General features: G+C 43.1%; 2 protein-coding genes across 9 annotated transcripts in view; both read left to right on the top strand.

Moving 5' to 3' along the window:
• LOC1272191 (hornerin) overlaps positions 1-7,368 on the top strand; it is an 82,632-nt gene extending 75,264 nt beyond the window's left edge. For all 8 annotated transcript variants that reach the window (XM_061655094.1, XM_061655083.1, XM_061655072.1 and 5 more), the window contains one exon: positions 3,264-7,368. In XM_061655094.1, coding sequence (XP_061511078.1) covers positions 3,264-4,720 — 1,457 coding nt within the window. In that variant the 3' untranslated portion in view covers positions 4,721-7,368. The remainder of the gene's footprint in view (positions 1-3,263) is intronic.
• A 4,751-nt stretch (positions 7,369-12,119) lies between these two features.
• Positions 12,120-20,149, top strand: LOC133391039 (spidroin-1-like; the record flags this gene model as incomplete). Its single annotated transcript, XM_061640930.1, has 1 exon — positions 12,120-20,149. A coding segment is annotated over one exon (948 nt), but the record flags the coding sequence as incomplete, so codon positions are not given.
• Between the last annotated feature and the right edge of the window lie 591 nt (positions 20,150-20,740).

Genomic DNA, 20,740 nt, shown 5'->3' with positions numbered 1-20,740 from the left:
TTTTTAAAAGCACACGATTCATGCAAGAGCAGGCCTCTCAAACACCGATCGGAGCGAACTAGTGTGGGTTTCACAATATGAGGTTTTTCAGCATTTATTTCTCAACATATCAAATGCTGTTGAAATTGTCCTGATTTCTTGCAAGGACTGTGATGATCGTGCTGATGATCGAGATATTTTCTTTCTCCATACTTTACCACGTTCGTTTGTTTAGTGAATGATGTTCCGTATCAAGCAACTGACACTTTTCATGTTAGAGGAGTGGCAAACAACGGTCTGTCAGCCAAATGTGTAATGTGTTACAAAAATTACTTGCTAATAACCGGATACGAACAAACTCGCTGTCCCAATCCGTTTTCATTTTGAGTGAGCTGTTTAAAAAGTATTTATCGATGAATTGTGACAAGCTGCGATGTGTAATTTTTGAAACTATATAATATAATACAACAAATTAGGGGTAAACCGTAGGGACGTAATGATGAACTTCAACAAATTGATAGGAAAGAAAATAAGTAATAATAAGAATTAAATTAATGCTAGCAAAAATGAGAAGGACGCACATGTATAGTGAACAACTTTCTAAATCGAATTAAAGAAGTATGATAAACAAGAACCGAAAATATGATAATGAACACTTAAACGAAAGCGTTAAACCAACCAAAAAACTTGCCCACTGCCTTTCACTCAGAAGGAAACAACACAACCAAAACTATAACTGTGAAGAAGAATTAAAAAAAAACCGATCATAATATGCAGTAACTTAGTTTCTACCCATTAAAGTTAGGTTTTCGTAAGAAGTGGAGAGAAGACCAGAACATGTTTGGTTAAGTTGTTGTTTGTTTTCATTTTGTTATAATATTGTTCATCTTGTACCTTTTAGTTATTGTTTGTTTATTTTAGTTTTTTTTTTCTCGATTTGTATCAAATGTTTGTGTTGTTGTGTTTAGTTTAGCTTTGCGTTTCGATTCAATTGACATTATGAAGCGTTTCAGTTGTTCCTTACACTATCATGTTTCACGGGTTTTCTTTGTTTACTTTTTTAAACGTAGCGTACCAAACCAGATTCATATTCCCACCTTTATTTGTTTCCCCTTACGTTTGCGTTACATTTTTTGCGTTTCGTAACGTCGTAATCTTGAGATCGTTTTTGTGTTTTCATTTTTTTTCCTGATGGCCCTAGAGCGTATTTCAAATGTGTGCGAAACTAGATAGACCTTCCTAATAGCAGTACGTTGAATGTGTTCGTTCGCTCATTGTCCTTTTCGTTTGTTTTCGGTTTCGTTTCGGTTATGTGTTAGAGCGTCGTTTTATACGGCTGTGTTCATTACTCTGCGCCGAATCATCACGTCCCGAAAATCCATTCTCTCGTGGTAGTCAACTTTGGTTCCTAGTTTACTTATGGTTTTAGTTTTTTTAGTTTTATCAATTAGAAATAGCCTTAGTCTGTCACACACGACCACCATACCTCATTACATACTCATATCGTTCAACACGGCCTAAGCCCTGTTGTAAGTACAAAGACATATCAAATATACTGTATTATGCATAGCTATATTTAATCTCTAGTGCAAACTGTGTCGTTTCCTAGTCGCTTGATGCGGTGCCGGATACGTTTCGTTTCGTTCTCTTTCTTTGTCAATGTTCCGCCATTTTCCTTCTGCCATCCTTTTTTTTTTTTTTACATGCGTCTTTCGTTTCGTATATTTTGTTCAATATGTTTACAAAATCCCAGGACAGCTCCCTACAAACGATTGTCTCACGCTAGTAGTTCCCGCTTAGAAATCATTTCATTAATTTCACGCTCGAGAACTGTCAAACTTGTCAGCACACTTGTGTTGGTGATTCGATTTTACCGTGACACATTCAGTCTCTTCCCCTGAGCTGCTGTTCTGTTTTGGTTGTTTCGTTTACATTGATGGTCGTTAGTTTTTGTTTCATGTACGATTCAGTTTGTCATGTCTTATATCCTCCCTGCTCGCGCCCTCAAAACACATGTATTATTGCTGACTCTCGAGCTATTTAGTTTTAGTGTAAATCGTTTTACTCCGTGTAAAACAAAGCCCTCTAGTGCAGTTTATATTATATAAGATTAGCAATAAGTAAACCGCATACCATTAGCGATTAGAATAGTCGAATTGTGTTTACGTTTTGTCATAATATCTAGGAACCGTTTCATGATTGCGTTCAACACCTTTTTTGTATGGTTATTGTTTTATTGTGATAGCATTTTTGGTTGATTTTCCTCCCCCGTTTCTGTTCTTTTACCGAGTATGTTTTTCTTTCCTCTTTAAATAGACACACAAACACCCACACAAACACGCCCACTTTATGATTGTGACAAGTGTTCTTAGTTTTTTTTAGTAATTATTATTTCTGAACGTGACTGAGTGTTAGCGCCATCTTTATATTTTAATCTCTTAGCCCAGAACCAAACAAAACTCAAACTATAGCAAAAAAAAAAAAAAGCAAAACAAAACAAAACCACTCCAATCGGCAAAACACGGCTCCTGAACCAAAATTTACTATTATTACAAAATAGTATAATCATTTTACATTTTCAACTATTTCATGTTTTTATAATATTAGCCATGCATTGAGTGCCTCCAGTCAAAAATCTCTTTTGTTTATTTTTAATTTATAATGAATTTTACGTTTTTTTTTATAAATTCTTTTTTGTGGCGCGTTCCTGATTCCCTAATTAATTTCAGGCCCTGGTCTCTCCTTATTTGAAACTCAAAGATTGAAACAAAAAGAACCAAACAATCAGAAAAGTAATTCAATTTTTAAATTGGATCGGGTCAGCTTCGAATGGATAGCACGTTTGTTCCGGATGATTCCATTCTTATCCGACTGAATGAGACAGTTGCCATCCGGACTGTTGTTCTGCTGATACTGATCCGATCCGAAAGGCCTGTACTGTTGACAGTTCCGAAAAATTGCAAAACACTACCTATTGGTTACTCTCATACTTATGTTTATTTGATCTGGTCCACCTCTCCACCTACTGTCCCGTATGCCCTTCCCATATACGTAACGCGCATCCTTCCTTTTTGTGGTGCGCGTGTGTGTTGTGTTTTATTTTTTCTTCTTTCTGTTGAGTTCCTAGCCAGACCGGGCACCAGTTCTCAGCTCTTTGTTTGTTTGATTGTTTTTTTTCTTTCGTTTTTGATTTGGAGGCGTTTGTTTGTGAATATGTGTGTGTGTGTTGTGGTGAGGCGCTCGCACTCGGTGACGCCGTTCTTGTGTGCCTGTGTGCTTTGCAGGTGACCGTATGTTGCGTCTAGCGATGGCGTCACGTCACCACCATCATCGTGCCGGTTTGCATCATCACGATCTCGCCTCTGGAGTGGTTGTGAATGCCGTTTTGGCAGCCGGAGGAGGAGGAGGAGGAGGAAGCGGCTGCGTTAATGGGAGCCGCACTGTTGGCGCAGGAGGCATGGCAGGAGGAGGCAGTGATGGGCCAGAGTATGAAGGTGCAGGTCGCGGTGGGGTAGGGTCAGGGATAGGAGGAGGAGGAGGAGGAGGAGGAGGTAGGGCGGGAGGAGGAGTAGGTGCGACGGGAGCAGAGAAACAGCAGCAGAACCGCAGCAACCATCACCGGACCACCGAGCAAGCGGATCGTGAGGCGAGCGTATGTGCGGCAGGAGGAGGAGGAGTAGGACCAGCAGCAGCAGCAGCAGGTGTAGGAGGGTTAGGGTGCGATAGTGGTGCGGCAGCAGCGGCTGCAGCAGCAGCAGCAGCAGCAGCAGCGGCCAGTATGCTTGGCTTCAGTGGCGTTCCGCTTCCGCTCGGCGGTAGTAGTAGTCTCGTCGAGTCGCTGGTCGAACATCACCGCCTGGCCGCGAGCCTAGGAGGAGGTGCAGTAGGAGGCGGGAGTGGAGCTGGCGGTGGGGCAGGCAGCTCAGGAGGTAGTGGAGGAGGTCTCGCGAACGGGTCACCGTACGGTGGAGGAGGGCATCATCTGTCCCACCATCATGGTGGAGCCGGGGCCGCCACCGGTCACCACCATCATCAGCACCACGCCGCACCGCACCACCATTCCCTGCAGCAGCAGCATGCGAGCAGTGCCTTCAACAGTGCCGGCGATGCCCGCTCGGGAGTGGCGGTAGCGGCAGCCCTCAACACCGGTGGTGGTGGGCCCCCGCCGGATGGCAGCGGCAGCGGTAGCCGGTGTAGCAAACCATCCGTCACGTCGACGACTCCACCGACACCGGCGTCCCTGTCGTCGTCCTCGTCGTCCTCATCCTCTGCCTCCTCAACGTCACTGTGCGGGGGTAATGGCGGTGGAGGCGGTGCAGGAGCATCTGGCGGTGGCTTTCTCATCACCGGTGACCCATCCGACACCATAGGGGCTGGAGGTGGTGGAGCGGGCGGTCCACTCCGTGGTAGTAGCGGTGGTGCCGGTGGTGGCAGCAGCGGCGGTGGCGGCAACGGTGGCACTTCCGGCGGTGGATCAAGCACGACGCGGCGCGACCACAACATCGACTACTCGTCGCTGTTCATACAGCTGACCGGCACCTTCCCGACGCTGTACAGCTGCGTCAGCTGTCACAAGACCGTCTCGAACCGGTGGCACCACGCAAACATACATCGGCCCCAGAGCCACGAGTGTCCGGTGTGCGGGCAGAAGTTCACCCGGCGCGACAATATGAAGGCTCACTGCAAGGTGAAGCACCCGGAGCTGAGGGACCGCTTCTACAACCACATCGTACACATGTGATTAAGCGCCGCCCGAAACAAGCAGCGGCTGAAGTATAAGAAGAACCTGTTCGTGTAAAGCGTGGGTCGCTCGCTCTCTTTTTCCATGCACACCACCGTCTTAACACTCACTGTGGGGTAGGTCCTTGAACACGAGTCGCTCGCGCACACACGAGCCAAATGATTTTCCTCTGGTCACGTGGGGTGAGTGTGTTGTAGGAGATGTGCATGGCCCAGCCGTTGTAGAGTAAGGATTGACTGCTCTACACATATTATTGCATCAGCAGTAGCGCGCCATCCAAGCGAGTTGATTGACATACACCGTATACTGGACCCCATTTTTCCTCCCACAGTATGGATGATATTTATATACGCATACAACATTCATACCAACGTAGTATTGCCTTCATGTCTTGAGGTTAGACATTTTACATACGATGAGCATATATATATATATATAATTATATTGTCAATGGTGGACGTGTGTGGATAGATCGCTACGTCATAGATGAGGCCTGCAATAGGATTGTTTCCGTTCGCAGCACATCGCGCCTGTAGTGTGATGATCGCATACTCCTCCTATATCTTGTATGGTAAAAATGTGCATTTTGGAGCATATATATATATATATTTAATGACATGGACAACACGTACTTTCATTGAAGGGAGATGACCCTTATTTCCAGCGCTAGATAGGGCAGGATCATATTATGTCTGTGCTGTTAAACGTCATGGTTTTAAACATCGTGAACATCGCACAGGTGCAACATGAGAGAGATGGAGAGAGAGAGAGAGAGAGACAAAGAGGCGATAAAGGAGTGAATTAAAAGGATTGAAGAGAATTCAGGGGCGGAGGAGGAGTAATTTATAGTAACAAAAATTCAAACCAAGCTCTCTGGAGGTCTCGGGCATACTAGACTTCTGTATTAACATTCTTGGTCCTCTGGTAGGCCATGGCATTGGAAAAGAAAAGTGCTAGTTGGTGCTAAAAAGTAACTAATCTCGTGTTAAAGGCACAAATGTGCTGCAAATTGCATACCTTCCGAAGTGCAGTAATTATTGTAGTAGTTTTGTTAGGTTCCATTAGAGATATAATCAGTTCAGCTTGCTTGCTTAATGTTGCGTAACGTTCTCACCTGTTCAACCTGAGTGACGATCTCAATAGCGTTCAGTACGGATTTGTAGTTATGTCTTTTCTCGATATCTCTCCAGTCTCTTTCTTGTCTCTTTCTCATGTTCGCTGCCGCACCTAGCTAGTTCATTACGGGCATTATATGGATCCCTTTCCGTTATACGTTTATGCGTTAGTCCAATGCATTATCTGTCCTAGCATATGCACAAGGGAAGGTTTGTAGCAATTACGCGTTCGACCCCTATCAGTGGGTTTTGCTGCATAACACTCCCCCACCTTGTACGGATCCGTACGCGCGGCCTCTTCCACACTTATGGCCCAAGAATCGGGCTTGTGTGCGCTCTCCATTTCCCCCATTGCGTTACGCTTTCGAATCCGTAGTGGTGTCGTTGTTGTTTGCCCTTCCGTTGCGCGTTTCCTTCTCCCTCCACACTGTGGTGTCTGTTCGGGTGCGGGCGTGCGCCAAGTTTGTCTTGGGTAATGTGTTTAAGTTAAAAAATTACAGAATCCAATTTACAAACCAAATGTAGTAGTACATATTACAGCCCGGAAATAAGAGGAGCCATTTAGTAAAACACTTACGCTCAGGCTATTATAGTGTGCTTCGCGGTTTAGGATTAGACAAGTTGACAAGTTTTTTAGAAATGAGCCAGTATCTTACAGGAACAAAACAAAACACTCTGACACACATAGGAAGTATAATTCAGCCAATTATATTAAACTATATACACATTCAAGACACCGAAAGTAAAACGGAAAACAGTAACCAGACAGAAGAAATAAGAAAAAAAACAACAACAACAACAACAAGGAACTGTAGAAATATCTACAAACACATATACATTTATATTTTTATATGATATGGAAACTATATTTATATGCGTAGATGGCCCTCCCCCGGTAAAAAAAGAAAAACAAAGCAAAAAAAAAAAAATAGTGAACTTGCAATAGTAATATCGATTGCGTAGTTGATAGATTTATAGAGACAATTTAAACAAATGTATTAACAATAATAACTATAACTATAACTATAATCCCAAAAGCAAGACAAGTAAAAAGAAGACGTGAAACACAACAATGCCAGCCCAATGAAAAAAAAAGAAAAGATAACTACATAGTATTAAAACAAACAAATAATGGAAGCTAAACAGAACAAGAAGTCGTCAAGACATGGTAGTAACCGAACAAAACTTGTCATGATGAGTAGAAGTAATTCAACCGTAGGTCAGAAATAACCGTATGGGCTTATTGATTGATACCTTACACCTAGTGTTATGAAAACGTAACGTTTAAGTAAAGCAAATGAAACCAAAAGTAACCGAACAAAAGGTAGAAGAAACGGAGGAAGGAACACACAAACCAGAGCTAAACCACCAACAACCAAACTAAACATTAGATAAATCGTACGATGTGATATTTAGAGATAGTAACAAAAACAAAACTGGAGGAAGCAAAACGAACAACAGCAACAACAAGAAGAGAAAGAAACAGTCACAGACGCACACACATATTAGGTCTTTTTTGGGGGGGGGGAGGGGGGGGGGCGATTGTTCTCTTCTTTTCTTCTTTGTGCGATTGCTCTTCTTTGTGCTCTTCTTATTACGATTGGTAATAAGGACGCATATACATTGGACTGTCTTCTTATTACAATGTTTGTGGTTAACAAGAGCTAGTTGGGAATTCATTTGTGTTGAAGGGAGTAGTGGAAGAATAGAATGAATACTCAGGCATGTAAATGTATGGCCAACTGGAAGGGCATCTGTGGTGAGGGGGGGGGGGGGGGGGGGTTGGAGCATGTCTGAAAAGTCGTCTACTTGGGCGCTTGTTGCGTATCGTACGCCCCGTTTAGATTCGTGTTACAATTTTAGCTCAAAAGTAGTAGACATCTAGGATGTGTGTATGTGTCGTGGATGTGCGCAAGGGAAAGCAGCATCATCGCATGAGTCAACGGTCAAACTTTGATTTTGCACATGAGTGAGTAAGTTGAGTGAGTGTCCAGTGAGTGACGCGCGCAAATGAGCAGCGTGCATCGCGCTCGCTTGCCTCACACTGCTCGAGGTTGAGATCTGGAGCTTAGTGTACTTATTCCATTAGTAGTAGTACATTTTGTAGTATTACCTCTTCCTCACTGTCACTACTTCACGCCCGTTTCGGTGCAAACTCTGCGCTCCCGCTCGTCGTCTCAATTCCCTTTATTTATTATAATTAAAACAGACTAGAAAAAAAAACAAAATGGTAGAAAAACGGTGAGCTAGCGGGGCGATGAACTAACTAGAGTTTGTTTTTTTTTTTTTTTAATTCTCGTTTATTTGTTCGTTTAACAAGTTTTTTCTTCGCTTCCTTTTGGTACTCTCATTTTCGCTTTATCCATTTTGGTGTATTCATATCAATTTTGTGTCTGTATTCTTTTTCGTTGGTTATGAGTAGCAAGTTGTGAGATGTGTATTTTCTCTCCCGCTCTCTCTCTTTCTCTCTCTCCTCTCTCTCTCCCTCTCTGTGGAACATTCTGCTTAAAACCACTGTTACGTTATTGGGTTTCCCATGTGTCGATAGTTGTGTGCGGCATCACAAGTACTCACTCCGTTCAACCTGAGTAGACATTAATAGTAGCGCGTCTCCCCTAAGCAGATATTAGTCGTGGGTCATCACGGCCACACTCACTACTGCCACGGGTGCCTCTCGTTATTCGACTATCATCTGCGTGTGGCATAGCGTGCTCGTTTCTGTGTGACCGTGCTGCGAAAACATGGTTGGGAGAAGGGAAGGTCCATATGCCAACAGCCTCAACCGCATGTCAATGTCTCCACTGTTTTTCAATCAATTCTCTTAGCTGTATTTGTACCTAGTTCTTTGACACCAAATTTTGACGTGTGTTTGTGTGTGTGTGTGTGCTGTCGTATATTCTTCTTGTCTGTGTTTGTAAGTGTCTATGTGAGAGTCCGGGAAGGAGCTTGGTTCGAGCGCGCTCTGGTCGTCACCTAATTTTGTTGTTACTTGTTCTGTTGTTTTCTACTGTGTGTGTAAACGCTGCACTACTACTGTACTTTACTGTACCTTTACTTTGTCGCTTCCTTCCATGTATAAAATCGTACCGTACAGTAACAATAAAAACACATAGACACACACACACTTCCACCCACCCACAGCATACCACACCTACCTTAGGCCTTTTTTCTGTTGCTCTAGATGTGTTTTAAACGTGCAAAAAAGACACATATCGATAAAAATCAATCGATGTCATCCTTTCACTGGTGTTTTTTCACTCTTTCTCTCTCTCTCTCTCTCTCTTTCTCTCTCTCTTCTGTCTCTCTTCTCTTGCCCTCTTTGCTTGCCATTGCGTCGTTTCAAGCTGTTACCACCTTAAGCCTTGCGTTCTTTCAATTAAAAAAAGCGATCCTCATTGTTTCCTAACTGTTTGAAAACGAGAAGAGCACAAACACGAAGCAAAAGCCACGCTAATAACACGCCAATGCCAAATGATGGTACCTCATATGGATCAAATGTCGCAGAGAGCACCCCAACAGCCAGTAAAAGCTGGCGGCGTGGTGTATCGTTTTATGGCTGCTGGTTCAATTGTATCGACACTTTCTTCCCCGAAGGTTTGGCTCAAAGGGGTGTGCTCTGTCTGCCTGACTGTCTGTCTGTGTCTGTCTCTGTTTCTCTCTCTCTCTGTCTCTCTTTCACTATGTCCTTCATTCACTCTCTTCCATAAACCTTTTTCTCGATGTTCGTTCAGAATTCTCCTCTGTTGTGTAATGTAGTAAAAACTTCACACTTTTTTTTTTTTCTCAAAACTCATTGTGTCTGAATGTAACTCTCTCTGTGTGCGTGTTGTTACTCTTCTCTGTCTTCTCATGCAATCTCGATAAATGTGTTTTTGTTTTAATTACGTTTCCAAAAACTACTTTTGTTTCACCTTCAACATAATCTCCAAGGCCCGGAGTAAATCCTAACCTAAAGAAAATTTGAACGTTAGACGATATTTATTCGTTTCTTTGTAACGACTGTCATTGGTACTGACAGTGACGAATAAGGATAACATATAATTTTAGTACTATTATTATTTACCGAACAAACAAACCAACAAACGAGGAAATGTACCAAAACGATAAAACGTAAACAAAAACTGAAACAAACACACAACCGAAACAAAAACAAAAGGTCTAAACAACAACAGCAAACAAAACGATACATGAAAACATAACAAACAAATATACAAACGAAACCAAAAAGAAAAGGAGGAAAAACAAATGGAATGAAAACAAAGAGGGGGAAAACATTTGCAACAGCACGCGTATAAGCGTTCTTCTTTACTCAGTAACACTTTTCCCTTTACCATACGACCCCCCGCCCCCTCCCTCCCTCCCCCACTTATTCACATTCCGCAGGCCGGAGTTGAAACCATATCGCCATACTACTGCTACTACTTCTACTACTACTTCTACTATTACTACTGTTACATCAACGCAACTCCACCTAAACGTTGTACATATAGATGTATGTGTGTTTGTGTGTTTTAAGGGAAAGGGAAACTTTCGAATTGGGACTAAACGATGTAAAAATATTAGGTTCATAAAAATGTATTTGCTTCAGTTGTATAAAACTGGTGCCTGTATTATACACAGATTTTGTTTTAACATGAACTGGAAAATGATGCAGGAAGTTGAACATCTAGTCGTTCTTATTTCCTCCCTTATACATATACCATATGTATAAGTTGTCGATTTGTGTTTACTGTATAGAAAACGCTCCACAATACATGTTGATGTTGTGTGCATATTAAATGGTGTTGGTTCAGCAAAAGTGTCACACTTTGTTTGTTTCACATAAAAGCAACTGACGGAGAGCAAGACGCTATTTCTTAAGAGCTCCTTAAGCTTACCTTAAAAAACCGAGTACACTATTCTAGAGCCATGCTACATAACGATTCTCCCGTTGCAAACCAATGTGAAGTAGCATCAAAAGCCGAGCCTGTATTTTGTACAATCCTATTTCTACTCTTCTTCCAGCTATCCTGCTACTGCTGTCATTTGTCACACTTCATCAGTACTATAGACCCTTCTATTTAGCTATTTAAATGATTCAATTCGATCCGTAAATGATCCTTGTGCGCGAACATTCAATCTAAAGTGATTCGTGCTGTTTTGAAAATCAATGAGCAACATGCTGTCGAAGTATTTAACATGAAATTGTTTTGTTAATGGCTAAAACTAGTATCGTAGGAAATTGATGTTTGCTTTGACTTGTACATTAATTAATGTAACGTCTTAAGCTGCATTTAGTGAAAGAGCGAAACTGAACGTGTAATTTTTTGATTTTCTTGTTCAATAACATTTCACTGTTTATACAGTTTTTATCCAAAACATGGGATATTGTATACACCTTGTACAAACAATATGGCATACTTCGACTGGTTTCACAAAACTAGATATGTAATATAATTAATATTTCTTTCATTGCACAAATGGCGCATCTAGGGTAAAATGTGAAAAAAAAACGCATTACTACTTAACTGTGCCGTATTCCGATCACTAAATCATGCTCTAGATATATCTGGCCACTTGATCATATACGGATATTTCTACTTAGCTTGTGATTTCCCTATCTTTACCACTGTCTCTCTCTCCGTTGTCGTTGTTTTTCTCTATGTAAGAATAACCAACCCCCACTAACAATCCTTCCTCATGTATTTAGACCACCGTACACCACCAGCTATCCCATTTCATCGTTTCATTCCATACGGTTCTTCCTCTTTTAGTCTGAGATATCAACTCTTTCTTCCTACGCAGACACAAGACACAGTGAATTCACTCATACACTTTCATTATACCGATACACACCAACCACACACAACAGGGTGTTTGGAGTGAAGTGTGATAGTCGCACTTCATTATCACACAAACACAAGTGTCATACACAATCTTCCAAATGGCTCCTACTACTACTTCTACTCCAGTGAACTGTTACTACTGCTACTATCATTAACGAACTATAACCACTACTTAAACTCTTATAGTAACTACCACACTTATGATACTTCTGCTATAACCCTTACTACTACCAATAATACTACTACTAATGCTACTACTACCACAACTAAAACTACTTGAACTACTATTAGATGCTACTGGTTACTACTACTGTTACTATTACTATTACCTCTACTATTACTACTACCACTACTACCAAACTGCTACTCGTTTCAAAGCTAAAGAAAAAAACAGCCAAATAAAAAATGAAGCAAAAAAAAAAAACAACAACAAAACTGGATCCACGCGTGTGACAATCTCATTGTTTTTGTTATCCCTCTTCTCTTCTCTCTCTCTGGTCTTTCTCTCTCTCTCTCTCTCTCTCTTCTCTGTGTGTATGTATTATCTTCCCAACAGGCTCCAAGGCCTGGCATATGCGGCTGACCTTTGAACGGCTCTCAGGCGGTTGCAATCTGCATCGGTGCAAGCTTTGCGGCAAAGTGGTCACCCACATACGCAACCATTACCATGTGCACTTTCCGGGCCGCTTCGAATGTCCACTCTGCCGGGCGACCTACACCAGAAGCGATAACCTGCGCACGCATTGCAAATTCAAGCATCCGATGTTCAACCCCGACACCAGAAAGTTCGAAAACATGCTTTCCCCCACGATGGCGTCGCAAGCGGCTGCGGCGGCAGCAGCCATTTCGGCAGCGGCTGCCGCCGCAAACAGCAGCTTCAAGCCCGATTTTTCCACCGCGGCCGCGGTCGCGAACAGCTTCAAGTCGGAGCAGTTCAGCAGCGCGGCGGCAGCGGTTGCCAATTACGCGCTCGGGACCTTCAAGTCCGACTTCCCTCCCATTCCGAACTCGTCCGCGGCGGCGGCTGCGGCGGCTGTAGCGGCGGCGGTTGCCGCCTCCGTCTCTCCGGGCAGCGGCAGCGGCAGCGGCGGAGGTGGAGGAGGAGGTGGTGGTGGTGGTAGTGTCGGAAGCGGTGGCATTGGTAGTAGTAGTCTGGGCGGTGGCGGCGGCAGCGGAAGGAGTAGTAGTGGCGGTGGCATGATCGGTATGCATTCAGTAGCCGCCGGAGCCGCTGTTGCTGCCGGTGGAGGTGTCGCAGGCATGATGTCGACCGGTGCGGGAGTCAATCGAGGAGGAGATGGTGGCTGTGGCAGTATCGGGGGAGAGGTTGGCAGTGTTGGAGGTGGTGGTGGTGGTGGTGGAAGTAGTGTACGGGATGGTAATAACGGTGGCGAACTATCCGACTGATATCAAAGCACACGAGCCGGTACTGAACAATGGGATGCAAAAGACTACTATCGAGATCACGCAGACGATGACCACGACGATGACGATGCCCAACATCAACCCGTTCGACAAACAGCACCACCACTACCATCCGACAGGACGACGTCCCATCACCTTCACAAGCAGCAGCAACAGCAACCCGCATCGCCTCCCATTCTGCCTCCCTTACCTTGTCCACTCCCTGGTAGTCGGGAACGGTGCCTCTATCCGTATCCGTCGGTTCAGTCTCCGCTGTCGTCACCGCCCTTATGGCGCCCAGCTCAGCAGCTCGCGAAAGGTACAGCGGCCACTACCGGTACAGAAAGCTCATCACCGTCCTCCAGAATGGATTACGGGCCGGCGGGAGCGGTATGCTACCCGGGTAGCCGCACTGGCGACATCAGCTGTGCGGTAGCAGCAACCGCCTGGTGGCAGCGGCACACCATCAACTACGCTGATAACAGCAATAGTCGCTATCGCAGCAGCAGTGTGGATGACAGCTCCAATACTGCCGGCAGCGGTACGAACAGCGGCATGGCCGCCTCAAAGCGCAACTGTAGCCTATTTAGCCGCCACAACGCCAGCAGTTGTCTGCTGGATCGTCGCACTGCTCAGCCGCCGATCATTCCACTGTCGACGACCCTATACGGGTGCCGGTCGCTCTGCTCACCATGCGGCAGTAGTTGCAGATGCAGCAGTAGTAGTCGCTCTGCTCTCTCCACTGCTCCGCATCGGAGCTGCATTTGGCGGGGTTACAAATCACTGCCCACAACAACGCGTTCGGACTGGCCGCTAGGACCCCCTTCAGCATCTACCACCGGACGCGCAGCAAGCGAAAGCACTGAATGCCGACAATACCGGCCGCAGCCACCTCATCTTTCACATTATCAACAGCAGCAGCAGCAGCAGCAACGTCAGCAAAAGTACCAGGAACAGCAGCAGCCACGCAGACGGCGACGACGGCAGATGAAACGCTCCCAAGCGGGCATGTGTGAGAAGCGCATTCACGCCTATCCGACCCATGGTGCAGCTGCCAACCTCAATCAGGGCGAGTTGTTGAAAGCCAATAATCAAGGATTCACGAAAGACAGTAACAGTCGTGTAGGCGTCGGCGTTGGCGTCGTCGCTGATAGTGGTGGAGTTTCTAGTAGTAATAGTACCCATCGTACAGGAGGGGGCACTGTCGTCTGTCAGCCGCAGCTCTAGGTTAAGTCGCGCGACATCTTTGCTCTTGCTTTGGCTCCACTCGTACCTTTTGGCGTGGTTGTGTTCGACGGCTCTGCACCTTGCATTCCCCCAATCCCTCCTCTCTCGCCCCCCCCAGCGACAAAGCTACACGAAAGCGCACCCTGATTAGTAACTGTCACACTATCTGTGGATTTGTTGTAGTGGTATCTCTGCTTCGTCGCTCACACCTGTCGTATGCGTTTTGAGTGAATCGTTTGAATGGCACTCGTTTTGCCGATAGAGAGGTGTGAACGGTTTGATACAGCGTATTAGGATATTGACTGTCGGGATTCGTATGAGGACACCCTTTCCGCTCTGGCCCCCCTCTTCCCCCCTTGTTGTACATTTACCATTACTTACAGTCGTTGAAGTTGATTGTGTACAGTTTTATAAGAACGCAGCGTCCTAAGTACAGCTCGTAAGGGATCGTTTTTCTCTTTCTCTCTATATATTTATATATATCTCTCTCTATCTATCTTTTTATTTTGTTATGCTTGTACCTTTCCTTGTGTGTGACCGTACCTTGTTACCACCAACCTGCGCAATCTCTACGTGCATTTAACGCCATACACACTCATACACATCTTCTTTATACCATAATACTCTACTCGCAAAAAGCGCATCACGGCTCCCACTAGCGCTATGTTTCAGTTACGATTGTGTTGCAGTATTTTCTATTTCCCCCAGAATTTTTTGTTAGTTTGTATGGGTACTCAGCATAAGCATTTTTTTTTTATTCCATTGTTGTTCTACAAGTTGCAAGATTCGTTTTGCGGAGTTGCGGCACATAGCCCGGCTGGAATAGTGACACTTCTCTATTGCTACACATATATTTTCCCTCTAAACTTAGTCTTTACAAACAAAAAAGCCTCAACGTTCGGTATAATTGTTCATATGCATGCGTTGAAATAATAATAGCGGTTTTTTTGTTGTATTTTCGTTGTTTCCGTTGTACTAGAAATGTAATCGAATTAGTAAAGGGCAAGGATAATGAATTGAATACGACCCCAGCTGCGAACTTTAAGCTCAACAGAGGGCACAAATGTGCTTGATCGGCGTATTATGTTGATGATGGGCTTTCCATATTTATAATCCTAATCCACATAACACATCCAGCATCGAATGAAAAGGGTAAGGGGATAAAGGGAGGGGCTTGGGTGCTGTATACGGGGAAGAGCGTGACAGAAAACTCAGCTGTGTTTGATCGGTAGTGTTTGTTGAGGTCGAAGTCGAAAATTTCGGGAAAGCATGTTCTTTGTTCGTCCTAAAACGGAACAACAACGTAGGTCTGGGGGAAGCACACCTGACAGTGGTACGGTATCTTTATCTAGTCACATATAGTGAACGTTTCCCGAACCGTGTCTACGAGTTTGTTGACACGCAGTCGTTAGAATATTCTACCCAAAACACCCGCCACCGATTCTCCTAAACATACACACGTGTACGCGCTCAGAGACATCATTGTGTGTGTGTGCACACAGTTCTATTGAATCCTGATTAGTGCTCACGCACACACTCACTAGCTGCCACTCCCTTGTATCATATTGTTTGTATTTAATGTCAGCTGCCAACAACGCACTTGGCCGCTAACCGACTCAGTGTGCAATTAAGCACTCACCTGGTCGAGAACTCACAGCAAAGCAACAGCAGTGCTTGTTGACGTTTTTGGCTAGTAGGAAGAGTGAGTGTGATATTATGTGTGCAATTTTGAATGCATAGTGACCGGGAGCGGGAATGTCCCAGTAAACCCGACAATTGTGAACTGTGCTTCTTTTTTTGTTTCGTTAAGTCTTGTTTGTATTGTTTTGTATAATATTTTGTGTTTCATTGTTTACGGAGTGACAGATGCAGTTTTCTTTTTAACTCGCAGATCATTATGAATAACACAGGTGCTGTTTACAACCCGAAAGTCTCTCAAACACAGACAGAAACGTGATACAGCGTTTCATCTTTACAGCACATTCCCGAACTGGGTAGGCGAGAGAACAAACGCGTGAGAAAATGAAAGAGAGAGATAGAGAGATAGAGAGAAGAGAAAGAAAAAGAGGAAGAGGGAGATGTAGAGAGTGCAATTTAAAGATTAAATAGAGAGAGACAGAGAGAGACAGAGAGAGACAGAGAGCGACAGAGAGAGATAGAGAGAGACAGAGAGAGACAGAGAGAGACAGAGAGAGACAGAGAGAGACAGAGAGAGACAGAGAGAGACAGAGAGAGACAGAGAGAGACAGAGAGAGACAGAGAGAGACAGAGAGAGACAGAGAGAGAGAGAGACATAGAGAGACATAGAGAGACATAGAGAGACAGAGAGACAGAGAGAGAAATTATAATTAAATGCGTAAAAAACTACTAAGCTTCTGACGTTTACACCTTAGTGTACTAGATTCAGTTACGATTAGAGGTCATGCTTATGGGAAAACGAAAATGTTTGGTGTTGTTTGGCTCTGCTTTTGGCGACTTTGAGGCTTTTCTGATCATGGGCTCATAAATTTGACACACAGTTTATACCATATCATGCAAAAAAAAGCAAAAATAGTTCAATTCTTGAAAATTATTAAAATTTAAAATTACCAACGTTTATGTTTGTCTGTTTTTTGTGTGCTTACTTTCCGATAATTTCACGGACGATGAAGCTCACTTGGTTGACGATTTATTTTTTATAGCCGTTCAGGCCAAATACTGTTAGTTCTGGAGTAGTAGTTCTGGAGTATAATTCACGGTTCTTGCTAATTCTTGAGAAGCAATTGTTCCCCAAAAAGCTTTCATTTTTCAATGCGACCCCATTCACAAGCCAAACCACTCGTCGGAAAGATACAAACGTTAAGCAAAAGACCTCTTCTGTAGCATGCATTTCTTTACTTAAAAAAAAAAACGGGTAGATATATAGGAAGGGAGCGCACCTTCTTTTTTGTGATCATATTTTTCTTCTTCGTAAACATGTGATCCGTAATGGCATTACTGCAAAACTCTGGCAAAGGTAGTAAGGAGGAGGAGAGAGTTTAATGAAAAGTGGTGAATGTGCGGGAGTGGTTATAGCAACTGGAAGAGTTACTCCAGGGATGTGTAACTCGGGAATAGTAGGCAAAGTAATTATTTTATAAAACAAAACAACAACAAAAATGGTTTTGGTTGGGAAAACAGCGCACACAACTGAAAATAACCGATTGCACTATACTAGGGCTAGTGACGACGGTAACTTCCTTCTGCTTTAAAACTCAGCTACCCTCTCATTTTCACCTTCTTCTATTACACTTCGCCTGCAATTGCTCCCCCCCCCCCCCCCCCCACTGTTCTCTCGGTTAGAGTTGTCAATCATGTCGAAGCATTCCTTGTTGGTATTCCGATTAGGGAGCATAGGTCGAACCTTGGGATAGTGCGAAGAATTGCGCAAGTAGCAAGAAACAAAATGAGACGCTGGCACGAAACAAAGCCTACGTAAGGGACACGGAAAACCAGTAGAAATGGCCAGAATAGAAATGTAAACTGTTTACTAACAAATATTGCAAACGCAGCACCAATGCCAGTTACACGCGAATGCTTGGAGAATCACGCGTCCATACTCCTTCCCATAGTGCATAATATTTTTTGTTCTATTTTTGCTCTAGTTTTGTGTACTCTCTGATTAGTGTGTGTGTGTGTGTGTGTGTGTGTGTCTGTTCGTTTCATCGACTGTCTGTGTGTGTGTGTGTGATGATGATGATGAATGAGTACACCGTTGAATGATATTGTCTGTAAGTATTCCTTTGCCATGTATATGTATTTGGAAAGTGTATGTATACATCGAGCGCGCGGAGTATTTAAGTGTTTAGACCCGACACGCATACCGACATCTCATTACTCGTAGGCCAGGGCGTTTTAATTTACCAGTATATCGAAACCTTCTAATGATGTGCAATATCAAATCACAGTTTTTATGTTATTTATGTTGAATTCTCTGAATGGAATTCCCTGATATTCCTTTTTTTATTATTAAAACGATTAATTAATTAACTAATTATGCTTTACCGATCTACTCAGCCTCTAACCCTCTAAGTGGTGGTTATCAAAAGAAAAAGAAGAAAAAAGCTTAAAAAAAACCGGCATCTGATTGGAAATTTACCTTACATTTTCTTTACATTTGTAATAGTTATTGTTTTTTTTTCTGTTTAGGTTTTTATTCTGTTTATTTTTTACAATTTTTACTAAGTACGCGCGAGTTTATATCTATAAAAAAAAAACCATATGTATGATTAACTTAAAAGTATAACGTACTACCTCATTTTGTATGGTTGTATTTAAATGTACAGAACTTATCGGCGGGGGTACTTTACTTCCCCTTTTTACCTTTACTTGCATCCTTTAGTTTCCTTTTGTTGAGAGTTTGTTGTTATTTGTTTGTCGCTATCTTCTGTTTGTTTCATTATTATTATTATTTTTTCTTTAGTCAATCATCAATCTCAGAGAGCTTCTTTATATGTCTGTGTAAGCGTGTTTTTTTACACTTTCATCCCGTCGGTGAAATCTGTCGTATTGTTATTACTTTTACGTTGGTATGTTTTTGGTTGCTCTTTTTCGTTGAATTATTTTTTTTTTAAATATATTGTATGTTTGATTAAACCGCTTAACGATATTACTTGTGGGATGCTGCGTCTGGAAGATTTATCCCTTGTGATGAAAGAAAGGGAACGAGGCAACGGTAAAGAAATTTGGAAGGTCATTACTTCACGTTTCAAAGGTGCAGCGTAAGAGAGAAACAAATCTGTAAAAGCAACAAAACAAACGCGAAAAGCTTGTTTTACTAGTCTGTATTAATGTTTAGAGTTTACACGAGGCCAAACTGCACATAACTCACCACCCCTCCCCAAAGCCTCTCCATTATTGGCCGGCACTCGAAACAGCAAAGGAAGAGGTATAGCAATTGTACTGTGTTCGATTGGGTATTGTCTAGCTTAAGATGATGGTGCAAGGTCCAGCACAAGCAGTAAAAGAGAAGGAACAGGGAAAATGAAGCAGCGGGCGCCAAGCTGTCTAATACTCCAAACTCTTGCAACGTAGTTAAGATGGTTATTGTTCTTTTGTTTTGCGGTATGTTTTTTTTTTTTGTTATCGCAAACGAACGCCTAATTTATTAGCCGCTCCCGAGCATAGGTTAGATTGAGTTTAGCAGCACCTCTGATGATTACATTTGGTGCAAAAAAAAGGAACCAGACAAAAGAAAATCAAGAGTCTGCTAAACGATAGCGCAAAAAGAAGAAAATTGAATACAATATTACAATAAATACCCTTACAACCGTCAAAGTTAGCTTACTGTTTCAATTCGATCAAGATACCTGCGCCCACAGGTTAGAGTTTGTAGTAGTGTGTACAGTTTTTATTTGCACAGCATGAGATCGCACAAAAGAGAGCGAGAAAGAAAGAGAAAAAGAGCGAGAGGGGGAGGGGAGGAAAAGAGGGGCTTTTTTTTGTTTGTAGCAAGAGTATTATGTCTGCTTGGAGTTTTGCTCGAAAAACGTGAAATTTTAGTATTGCCACTCAGACAAGGATGCATTTTTGAAGATGCAGATCGGTTCTTCACTCCCTTTGCAAATCCCTTTTCCTCTTGTACCGTACTCTTTTCTCTCGATTTCTCGTTCTCTTCGCCACATACATGCAGTGATTGTGTTTTTGTTTTTTGTGTCTTCTCTATAATTAATCTCATTAATGCCGTAGCGTGTAACTTAACTTAAATGCAGTAAAATATGCTGTCGCTTAGATCTGCCAAGAAACACATATAGGAAAGCTAACATCGCACCATATCTCTCACTCCTCGTCGCGTTATGTTTCTTTCTATTGCGTGTTGTTTTTTTTTTTGTTTATTTAAATACTACAGTATGTGTGTGTGTTACAGCTTAAGTCGGTGAAAAGACTCATTTAGCTAATTTCAGTGCAATGATGGCAAGATCATGAACGCACACATCATGGTCAAGCCAAACGGGTAATGCATTTAATGGTTTAGAAAACAAGCTCCACAAAGATAAGGATGGGAGGGTGGGAGGGTGAGTGGGGGGTAGTGTGTGCACAAAGCACCTTCGTTTACAGTGCGCAGAGCCAGGGAAAAGGGGATTGGGGGTGATTGTATTAGCTAAAATGAATCGAATGACGTAATAGAAGCAAAAACAAACACACACACACACACACAAACGTCACAGAACACGTGGTGATGACACGTGGTCATTTACGGCAAGGGAACTATTCTGTTCTGTAACGTTGCATTGTAGGATGTAGGATATTTGTTGCTCTTCTTGCTCAATCCTTCTTCCCAACGCTTCCCCCCCCGCCCCTTTCATTCACACGTCCACTTAGAAATGCCTCCCTCAATATAATATAAGGACGGACAAGGGCGTGTATCCTGTAAGACAATGTACTAAGCAACACGAAGAAGAAGAAAAAAAAATCCAACAATAGCTGTAAGT

The sequence above is a fragment of the Anopheles gambiae genome, chromosome X (genome assembly GCF_943734735.2).
Source record: "Anopheles gambiae chromosome X, idAnoGambNW_F1_1, whole genome shotgun sequence".
NCBI classification, from domain to species: Eukaryota; Metazoa; Arthropoda; class Insecta; order Diptera; family Culicidae; genus Anopheles; species Anopheles gambiae.
Note: the sequence above shows the minus strand (reverse complement) of the source record. Positions and strands in the feature narration are given on the sequence as shown.